At 42.4% G+C, this 11,396-nt stretch overlaps 1 protein-coding gene across 5 annotated transcripts in view; it reads left to right on the top strand.

Moving 5' to 3' along the window:
* The window catches only part of ZFHX3 (zinc finger homeobox 3), a 246,900-nt gene extending 238,351 nt beyond the window's left edge, over positions 1 to 8,549 (top strand). For 4 of the 5 annotated variants that reach the window (XM_082712315.1, XM_082712317.1, XM_082712314.1 and 1 more), the window contains one exon: positions 2,522 to 8,549. In XM_082712315.1, coding sequence (XP_082568441.1) covers positions 2,522 to 4,191 — 1,670 coding nt within the window. In that variant the 3' untranslated portion in view covers positions 4,192 to 8,549. Of the gene's footprint in view, positions 138 to 2,521 lie in introns of all 5 variants that reach the window. The other variant, XR_014305965.1, reaches the window with a different exon arrangement.
* Positions 8,550 to 11,396: the final 2,847 nt, after the last annotated feature.

Below are 11,396 nucleotides of genomic sequence, written 5' to 3'. Positions count from 1 at the left end.
ATGAGAAAACTGAGGGCCAGAGAGGTCAAGACCATTCAGCAAGCTAGGGTAGGAGCCAGAGCTCCCACCCAGGCCTCCAGGCTCCCAGTGCTATGTGCTCCTTCCACAACACCCAATATGAGCCAGTCAGTCAACAGGTATATGTTTAGTGCTACTCAGGTTCTGACCACTAAAAGTGGACTCAAGATAGAAAGGTATGCTCTTAACTATTAGAGGCAACCAGGGTTACCAGTGTGTCCCAGTTAACACCACCTGACTGTACCACAGCTCACAGGAACGCTGGATCTGGAATGGGGGAAGGAACTTGTATTTAGTATGTGAGATCCAACGGTAAGCTCTTTCCATATGACCTTTCCTTTAGTCACTACAACCATGTATCGTAGAAAGTTGAGGTTCCATGCAGTCAGTGGCCCTAAGGCCACATAGCAGCTAGCTGTGTGTCAAACACAGCCCATACTGCCTCAGTCTGACTCCAGAGGTGCATGACCACTATCAGGGCAATGAAACGCCTTACTTGGTTTTAATCTTGCTGATGAGAAAACTGAGGCCACACAATTATTTTGAGAATATACTGAGCTATTACATCAAACATGGTTAGTACAGAGCTTGGTAAATACAACTAGGATTCTGTAAATGATCCTTAAAATTTCTTTCTCTTCTATTCAAGATACAGAAGTCAGTTTAAGACCTCCTGACCCAGATCTTTCTCCTGAAAGCCTGATGCCACAGAGATGGAGAAATCGCTAGATGTTTTTCCCTTGGCTCGCTGATCTTTTGGCTCTGGCTCCAACCTGCAGCTTGGAGCAGGCCTGCTGCCTAGAAGTAGACAGAAAGAGCCATGTCCTAAGTTGTCGAATTCCTCATCCATTCACCCTCCATCTTGTGCATGCCAGTTTAACCAGTGAACCTTTACTGGCATTTTTCAGAGACAAATACTTCTTTCTGGTTTCATTTCCTTCTGTGCACTGAGGAAATTGGATGACTTCATCTCAGTGGTCCCTGTGTGCTGTTTTGAAAGAGCAAATTAATGCTGTTATACAAAGCCAAGGGAAGCATCCTCCTTGGCTTTCCAAACATTAGTGGATATTTTTCTGGGATTGGCAACTCGAGGCAACTTTGTTCTCTTCATCTGAAGGTTGAAGGTTTTTACATGCTGCACCAGTATGAAGCCAGCATTGTCTCCTTCCAGGCCTGGGCTTCTCCGTTTTTTCTCACAAGGACAGCATCAATGTTATAGAACCTCCTCAACCCCAGCTTTCTGGCAGAAGGGGGTCCAGATGAAATAGTGAGCTGTGGAATTTTTTATTTTACATTTTGGTGCCCTTTGAAGAGAAGGGATGAATATGGTCTAGTGTCTTAAGTGTGGTGAATGGAATGATCCGAGCTCTGCTGCCTGTGGACCTCTCAGCTTCTCATCATTTAGCACATCTTTTCTCCAAGCCCCACTTTGCTGTCCTCCTCCTCCTCCTCCACCACCACCACCACCACCACCTGCTAGTCTTAGTGCACCTGCAGCTTGATGTATAAGGAGCATTGCTGTCTTCCATCACCCTGGAACAAAAGACTCAAACCAGGAGAGAAATATGGGTGAGGGAGGATGTTAGGCTCTGGACTGGGTGAAGGCCTTATAGGCAGAGTGAGACTGCAGATGGGGCTGTACCCCATGTGGACCCAGGGACTTGGTCAAAGACAGTTGCTACCCATAAGTATGAGTAGATTGCGATGTCTTAGAAAGCAGTGGTATCAACACTTGTGATACCGCTTTTCTCCTCTTCCTGGGGGTGCTTTATCAAGCATCTGCAGCCTTTCTGTGTGTCATTCAAATGTGTAGGAAGAGAAGATGCTCATTTCGCCAGTAAAGTTCACAGTCGTCTTCCTAGATGGTTACAGTTTTCAGCAGATTGGTTAAAACAGATTGGCTGAGCCAAGCAGTGGGACAGTTTTCCCTGAATGGATTGTTTGGGTTTCTTCCATTGCTCCTCCTCCTCTCTGCCCTCGTAACACATCCATTCAGTTGCAGCAGTGGAGGCCAGAGAGGCACATTTGTTTGTTCACAGGCTCTTGGGGCTGGGCCAGGTTTCTTGCATTTTTGCTCTTGTCTCCTGTTACCTCACTCTTCTACAACTTCTGGTGGGGCCTCTTAGCTACACTCTTTCTGTGGAGCTTTGATGAAGGCCTTTGGTTCAAATGTCCCAGCTGGAACAGCTAGGTTAGGGAACTGGGCAAAGAACATATGAATCAGTGGGTGTGGCATGTGTGGCAGGAAGGCGTTAGAAGTTGTTTAAGTGAAAGGAGAAGTGTAGGGGAGCTGCCCCAGGACTGGGCACTGATTAGAATACAAGGCTATCCAACCCTGAGCCTGGTGAGAACCTGCTATTGAAAATGGTGGTTTTGAGAGGGTCTTTGAACTTTAAACCTTGAGATCTCAGACTAAATGTCAGCGACACAAGTCAAACATCTTGAGCTTCGGCCTCACCACCCCAGACTGACCTATGTTTTTTTCTGTCTTCATTTCTTTCAGCTTTAACATCTCCTAAACCGAACTTGATGGGTCTGCCCAGCACAACCGTTCCTTCCCCTGGCCTCCCCACATCTGGATTACCAAATAAACCGTCCTCAGCATCGCTGAGCTCCCCGACCCCAGCACAAGCCACCATGGCGATGGCCCCTCAGCAACCCCCCCAACCCCAGCAGCAGCAGCCACAGGTGCAGCCGCCGCCGCCCACAACTCAGCCACCCCCGACGCCGCAGCTCCCGCCACAACAGCAGCAACAGCAACGCAAGGACAAAGACAGCGAGAAGGTAAAGGAGAAGGAAAAGGCACACAAAGGGAAAGGGGAGCCCCTCCCTGTCCCCAAGAAGGAGAAAGGAGAGGCCCCCGCAGCGGCCACAGCCACGATCTCGGCCCCGCTGCCCGCCATGGAGTACGCAGTGGACCCTGCGCAGCTGCAGGCCCTGCAGGCAGCCCTGACTTCAGACCCCACAGCGTTGCTCACGAGCCAGTTCCTTCCTTACTTTGTACCAGGCTTCTCTCCTTATTATGCCCCCCAGATCCCTGGCGCCCTGCAGAGCGGGTACCTGCAGCCTATGTATGGCATGGAAGGCCTGTTCCCCTACAGCCCTGCGCTGTCGCAGGCCCTGATGGGGCTGTCCCCGGGCTCCCTACTGCAGCAGTACCAGCAATACCAGCAGAGTCTGCAGGAGGCGATCCAGCAGCAGCAGCAGCGGCAACTACAGCAGCAGCAGCAAAAAGTGCAGCAGCAGCCCAAAGTAAGCCAAACCCCAGTCCCCCCGGGGGCTGCTTCCCCAGACAAAGACCCTGCCAAAGAATCCCCCAAACCAGAAGAGCAGAAAAACGCACCCCGTGAGGTGTCCCCCCTCCTGCCGAAACCCCCCGAAGAGCCAGAAGCGGAAAGCAAAAGTGCGGACTCCCTCTACGACCCCTTCATTGTTCCAAAGGTGCAGTACAAGTTGGTCTGCCGCAAGTGCCAGGCGGGCTTCGGTGACGAGGAGGCGGCGAGGAGCCACCTGAAGTCCCTCTGCTTCTTCGGCCAGTCTGTGGTGAACCTGCAAGAGATGGTGCTTCACGTCCCCACGGGCGGCGGCGGCAGTGGCGGCGGCGGCGGCGGCGGCGGCGGCGGTAGTGGCGGCGGCTCGTACCACTGCCTGGCGTGCGAGAGCGCGCTCTGTGGGGAGGAAGCTCTGAGTCAACATCTCGAGTCGGCCTTGCACAAACACAGAACAATCACGAGAGCAGCAAGAAACGCCAAAGAGCACCCTAGTTTATTACCTCACTCTGCCTGCTTCCCCGATCCTAGCACCGCATCTACCTCGCAGTCTGCCGCTCACTCAAACGACAGCCCCCCTCCCCCGTCGGCCGCCGCCCCCTCCTCGTCCTCCGCTTCCCCCCACGCCTCCAGGAAGTCGTGGCCGCCAGTGGTCTCCCGGGCTTCGGCCGCGAAGCCCCCTTCTTTTCCTCCTCTCTCCTCATCTTCAACGGTTACCTCAAGTTCATGCAGCACCTCAGGGGTTCAGCCCTCGATGCCAACAGACGACTATTCGGAGGAGTCTGACACGGATCTCAGCCAAAAGTCCGACGGACCGGCGAGCCCGGTGGAGGGTCCCAAAGACCCCAGCTGCCCCAAGGACAGTGGTCTGACCAGTGTAGGAACGGACACCTTCAGATTGTAAGCTTTGAAGATGAACAATACAACAAATGAATTTAAATAAAAAGATTAATAACAAACCAATTTCAAAAATAGACTAACTGCAATTCCAAAGCTTCTAACCAAAAAAAAAAAAAAAAAAAAAAAAAAAGAATAAAAAAAGAAAAAAAAAGGAAAAAAAAAGAAAAAGCGTGGGTTGTTTTCCCATATACCTATCTATGCCGGTGATTTTACATTCTCTTTTCTTTTTTTCTTTTAATATTAAAAAAGAAAAAAAAACCCTTAACCTTGTTACATTGTGTCCTTTTGAAGGTACTATTGGTCTGGGAAACAGAAGTCCGCAGGGCCTCCCTAATGTCTTTGGAGCTTAAACCCCTTGTATATTTGCCCCTTTTCAATAAACACCCACGTTGATAGCACAGAGGAGCCCGGCATGCACTGTATGGGAAAGCAGTCCACCTTGTTACAGTTTTAAATTTCTTGCTATCTTAGCATTCAGATACCAATGGCTTGCTAAAAGAAAAAAAAGAAATGTAATGTCTTTTTATTCTCAGGTCAATCGCTCACACTTTGTTCTGTTTTCAGAATCATTGTTTTATAATATATTTTCAGTTTTTTTTTTTTGTTTGTTTGTTTGGGTTTTTTTTGGTTCCAGAAAAGATTTTTTGTTTCATTAATTTAAAAAACGGGCAGAAAGTATTCGAGAAAAACAATGTGAACTGCTTTAGCTTTCTGGGGATTTAAGGGATAGCTTTTCTGCTGAAGCCAATTTCAAGGGGAAAAGTTAAGCACTCCCACTTTCAGAAAAAAAAAAAAAAAAAGAAAGAAAGAAAAACCCACACACAGAGTGTTGAGGACTTGTAGCTTAAAAAAAATAAGTTTTAAAAACTGACTTTCTGTATTTATGATAGATATGACCATTTTTGGTGTTGAGTAGATTGTTGCATTGGAAATGAACTGAAGCAGTATGGTAGATTTAAAGGAAAAAAAAAAAACCTTTTGTGTACATTTAGCTTTTTGTATGGTCCAGCTGACAGCTCCTCATTTGATGTTGTCTTGTTCATTCCTAGCAAATAGATTGCAATCCGTTGATTCGCCTAAGCTTTTCTCCCCTTTGTCCCTTAATTCCACTTTCTTCCTCCTCCTCCTCCCGCCCTATAATCTCCCACTGAAGGTAGCTGCCTTCATTTCTTAGAGGGTAGCTGCAGAATTATTTTATAAAACTAAAGAAAGAATTTCAAAAGGTTCTAGGGGTCATTAGGATCCTCACAGATTATTTTTGGTTGGGGAGTTGAAACTTTTTAAAGGCATATAATTCTAGTTACCTATGTCTGTGAGCCTTGTGCCATTTAATTTTTATTGATCTTTCCTTTAACTTTTCTTTTTTTCCCTTCTTTTCTTCCTTGTTTGGTGGAGGCTTCAAATATTCTTTTCCTAAACTAAAGCGTTTGTTTCGGTTTGTGTCATTGGACTGTGTGCTTTTCTTTCTAAAAAAGTTTTTGGTTAGGGGTTTTGTTTTTGTTTTCTTTCCTCTCAGAAAAAGAAATTTCATGCTTTAAATAAAATCCAAAGACACACCCTTTCACTGCTGATGCAGAAAAAGGGAAAGGGTTCTTGTTACTTGAGAATTTGTTTCTGATTTAAACAAACAAGACTTAGTTTAATAAAAGAAAGAATAAACAAAAGAGTCCCAGGTTGTTATGTGCTTCTTCTGCAAGCAGAGAGGCAACTGTTCATGACAATTCCATATACCAAAAGACACATTTTTTACTTCAAAGTTTTGTCCTGTGTTAGGCAGTCTGAGCGGCGAGTGATCCAGAGCGCGGCCAACAGAGAAGCAGGTAGCAATGGACAGAGAGCAAAAAAGGAACCGTATGTGAGGCACTTGTATTTATGTTAATATCCGTATTCCTGTACCACGTAACACAATGCAACATACTCCCTTTCTCATCTTAAAACAACGGTCTGAACTTTGAAAGGAAAACTTTGTGCTGCTAAAACGTAGATTTTGGAGACAAGTAGATGCTTTGCTGTTTCACTTTTCATAGCCAAACATCAACAGAAACAATCTCCCCTTGCCCCCAAAGTGTGAAATCCTTCTCCCTCTCATTCTCTTCCTTATGTTTCAAAAGGGAACTTTGAAGACTGTGAATGCAGGTCCCATTGGTCATCTTTTGGGCTTCTTTCCCCAGTGCGGAAGCCACTCAACGACTTTGCAAAAGACTGGAGCATTCCAAGATCTGAAAATGGATTTCTTTTTTTCTTTTTTTCTCTTTCTTTTTTAGCCGGGACTGTTTTATTTTTATGAATTTGTTTTTGGTTCAATGAAAGAGTAGATCCTGAACTGTTGTATATATTTCTAACTAGGCTGATGCACAGTGCAAATTCCTTTTTTAAATTTTTTTAAGTAGAAATACTAAAGAGTACCATCTAACTATTCCTACCAGTATCCAATTGTAGCATAAGGTGTCAAAAACGAGTACACAAAAACATTTGCTGTTTTAACAAGCGATTTTCTTTTAACAAGAATTCTTGTATTTCTCCCTGTGTTTGAGATGAACATTTTTAAATTTTAAAGTTGTACAGTTTTTTTTTGTTTTCCATTATTTTATCTTGTTTGTAACTCTATGAAATATATATATATTTTTTGCCATTTAACTGTTGTATGTTACTCTGTGTCTGTACCATATAGAAAAAAAATGTTTTTGGTTTTGGTTTTCTATGTGATACCAATTAACAATTTAACACTAGCTTTACCTGTCAAATTCTGCTAGGTTTTTTTCTGAAAACTTTAAAAAATGATACTGCTTGGTAATAGTGCAATTTCTATTCCTTTCCCTCCCTCCCTCAACTTGAAGTTCATTTCCTTGTAATTTAGCCACCCCCTCCACAATGGTGTTTTTTTGTTGGTTGGTTGGTTTTGAGCTACTACGCCATCCTCCCTCTGTGAGGCAGAGTGACTGTCACTGTTTTGTTATGCCATGCCTTGACCTGTGGGTGTATTTGGCAACAGCAAGGTGGCTGGGTAGATTGGCTAAGCACGCTTCCACCCACCAGTGTTTCTCAGAGGGGTTATGTGATTGTTTCATCCTGGAGTGGGTTGCACATTTGATGCTTTCCTCTACAGCTCTATCACCCACATATATGTTCATTCAAAAAAAAAAATAATTCTCAGCATTAACTCAGAAGTAGCAAAGCAGTCAGTGATGGTGACAATTAGAGGTCAAACGTGAACTAGTTAGATGTTTGTGGGTTCACATCCACTATGGCTACGACTGGTATCCTTTACAAAGCATGAATTCACTACAGTGCTCAACTGTTTAGATTGGTCTCACTAGAATTTAACTCCTGTCTTGCATAGTAGGAAGCTGAATAGGATATCTCAACTCACTTTTTAAATAAGTTCTTCACCTCTATTGACACTTCATATTTTGATTGGTAGTTGTTGGTTTTTTGTTTTTGTTTTTTTCAAATACTCCAAAGTGTGGGTTGGCGCTTGACACCGGTCGGTCAGTCATGGCACCATATGAACCCACCAAATGGAACTTATTTCAACCATCCTTCCTCCATCCTTCCAAACAAAAACTTAAGAAGGAAACACACACACACACACACACACACACACAGAAAAGTTTAATAAATCTAGGAAGTTTTTTTTTTAAATTAAAAGCTATTTAAAGAGATGAATGTGGCCAAAGTTTTACATGATTGAAAATAAAGTAAAACAGACGGCATGTGTTTAAACCTGAGTTTATCAGGCATGGCAGGAAGTTGCAGGAGAGAGAGGCAGTGACCCAAGCCAGTGCACTTGATGTTCATGGACATATATTTTTTTTAAATAAATTAAATTAAAACATTTTAAATAGAAGCATAAATTGAGTTGGTTGTTTGTTGGCGCTGAGATACTGCCCACTGTGAAACAAAGCTTTGACTAGTTTTTTTTTTGGTTTGTTTACTTTCTTGGGCTGGGGGGGAGGGGGGCAAGTTTGGGTAGGAAAGAAAGCATAAATGAACGTGACCCTGAGGTGAAGAGGTATATGAACAGCCTTTGCAATGTACAAAAAACAAAAAACAAAAAACAAAAAAACAAAAAAAAAAATAGAGCAAGTGAAACCAAAAATGATGTTCTTGGTGTTTTTCTATAATGTAGTCTTGTTAGCTTTTTTGTTACTGTAACAATGCTGATCTCGAACTGTACCAAAATACATGGAGACTAACAGAACCACATGGAACTTTCAAACTGAAAAAAAAAAAAATTTGTCACAAAACTTTGTTGTCATAGTTAAGTTGATTGTAGATGGTAATTGAATATACTCCTTTGAAAATATTTCATCAAGTATGTTTCCTGCTCATTGTGATACATTAAAAAAAATATGAGCAAAAGTTCTTGTCTTACGCCATCAGATTTTGTGTGTGTGCATGTGTGAGAGAGAAAAAGATTGATGCTTGGCAGTTTAAATTTGAACAATATCTTGAGGTTGCATGTACTTATTCCAGGGTACACGGCTCTTATAGTATTTCTAAGTGTCCATGTATTTCCCATCTCTTGGGGTTCATGGAAGTGCAACAAGTTTTGGTTATGGTGCTGACTAGCTTATTTCTTTTAGAAGGGTAAGCCTGACAACTTGGATAATATTTGACCCTCAAGAGCCCTAATAGTACCTGTATTTTTTTTTCCTCCAAATGTTTCCATGAGAATTGTGGACACTTGGCACAACCCTGAGCAAGTAAGTTTTGCTGATAGCTGGAAGAGAGGTAAGTTAAACTTTCCTGAGATGGGAATTGGATCCACTCTTTATGGCAGAAGAATATAAAAGGTAAGTTGAATTAAGTGGGTGATTCATTACATTTACTTTCCTACCAAAGGACTTTTCTAAACCCCTTTAAGAGCAGAATTTGAGATAAGAACAGTCTGCAAAATAGTAATAGCATCAGGAATGACTACATAGAAGAGAATACTCAGTCCTCATAAAGTCTTATAGCACAAAATCCCTGAAATTCATTAATAAGGAGTACATCCAAGATCAGGCCCAAAGGCCTTCCATTCATCTCTAATTTATAGCCACAGCTGATAAATAATTTACAAAACTCTAGGAGATGGGCTTGGACAGCATTGCAGGCTAGCTGTGTCCTTGCGAGGTCTGTGGGATCTGCCCTTGGCCAACAGGGGTCTTTACTACTCAGAGTTAAGCTATGACATCCTCTTCTTTTTGTTCTGACAGCCATTGTCAACTAAGTCTTCTTAGTTCCTAGACCAGGCATTCAAGAAGAAGCAGTGACCCTATTAGCTAAAAATTTCAAAGAATTCTACGACTGGCACAGGAACCGCTAGTGCTTAGAAAGGAAACGCTGGTTCCCTTGCCAATATTAGAACCTCTATGCCAAACAAGTAGTGTTCTTAATACTAACCCTAATAAAACCCTTGTTTTCTGCAAGCACTGTACCTTTCTTTTGGGTGTTCCCACAGAAGCACAAGGGTTCTATGTCAATATGTTTTCTTGGCAAAGAGTTATGTCACTGATTTTCTTCTGATCCCACGAAAAGGTACAGGATAGAAATTGTTCAGACCCAAAGCCATGTCTGCCTTTCTAAGCTATAATTATTTTAGGATCTGGCAGGATCACACTGAAACATTTTAAATGGAACTATTTTGCAGAGAGCTTTTGCTGCCTCAGCTCTTTAGAGGAAGGTGACTACAATTCAAATTCTTCTACAGATAAATTTTTAACAAGAAAATAAGACTCAGTGATGGTTGAGCCCTTTGTATCAGAAAATCTCTAAGCACCTGAATTACACTGAAAGAGGGTTGGGCAAAGGACCCCGTTACTAGAAATGCTTTTTCTTTGGGGAAAAGGCAGCTTCCAATCTGGCTTCAATATCATGCTCATGTGGATACTAATCTCCTTGGAATTAATAGTTTTTCCCCCCTGGAAAATGTGAAATGGCAACATCTTAAAACGGCTGATATGTTTTAGGTAGCTGTTTCTAATTTTGCTTTAAAGAAATGTCTGTAGTGCCTAGCTCCTGTTATAGACTAATGATCTTCCAAACCTCGCTTTTAACAAGTTTAGACTTTAAGTTACAAGAGCACAAGCAGTTTAAGAGTCAAGTTGAAGGATGAGAAGTTTGCACCTGCTGCTCTGCTCTGCAGCCTTAATTACAGCAGGACACATGTGCTCACTCAGTCTCTGTACATTACTGCTGGGGGTGGACCAGCCAAGGCTGCGGCAAAACTTGTAAAGAAATTAATGCTCTCAAGGCCATTAAAGTAGAGGCAGCTTTCCATTACTTTTTACTTCACAGCAAAGGTGGGTATTTTCTTTCCTTCTTTCCTTTCTCCCTTCTTTCTTCCCTTCCTCTTTCTTTAATCTCTTTTTAAAATTAAAGGCACATATTTTTAAGATGTCTTAGCCAATTAGTTTAGGTTCCTCTCAGTCTATCTTCTTGAGCGTTTAAATTATAGGTGCAAAAATAAATTTGTTCTTGATCCCTTATGACTGTTTCATTTCTTATCCTATATGGAACAAAAAGACTATGTAATCCAATTTATGAATCCCTTAACATGGGAATAAGAACTTTCAGATCAACAGTTTTACTCTTGGGCCAAATTCTTCAGGCTAAGAAATGAGTACAAAGCAGCAGCTGAGAGTAGCAACTGAAGAAGACACCAGTGAATATTCTCTGCCTCTCTGTAATGCCAAATATTTCTTTTACTATTTTTCTCGTAACCTACAAAATAAACATGGGGAAGAGGCCTGGGAACAAGTGAAAAAAATTAGCACAGAGAAACGGTTTGAATAGAATGTTTTCAGCATATTAGAACGCATCTGCGATACAAGTTTTAGGTGGCTATAGTGTGAATTTTCCCCATTTTAAAAGCAGTGATGGTACCGGAAATCAGAGTGCAGACACTGGTGTGAGAGGACTCGTAAAAGCTATGGAGGATGACTAGGGGGTGATTGTTCCTTTTCTCTGAAGATAATAACCAATAAAAATGTAGTTTGACATATTGCCTATAGATAGGATTTCATCATGGAGTGTCCACATTCAGTTATATGGTTCTAAGTTTGACAGTGAATAATTTTCAAAATCTGATTTGTATTCAGCTGAATTGATTTGTTTTTTCAAAACTGTAAAGCTGTTGCTGCACTGATGCCTCATCTGAATTGTTTGCAACAAGAAATTTGCTGTCATCTTTATAATATATCTTGCAGTAGTTTTACTTCTGTT

This window comes from Mustela nivalis (assembly GCF_964662115.1).
Source record: "Mustela nivalis genome assembly, chromosome: 18".
NCBI lineage: Eukaryota > Metazoa > Chordata > Mammalia > Carnivora > Mustelidae > Mustela > Mustela nivalis.
Note: the sequence above shows the minus strand (reverse complement) of the source record. Positions and strands in the feature narration are given on the sequence as shown.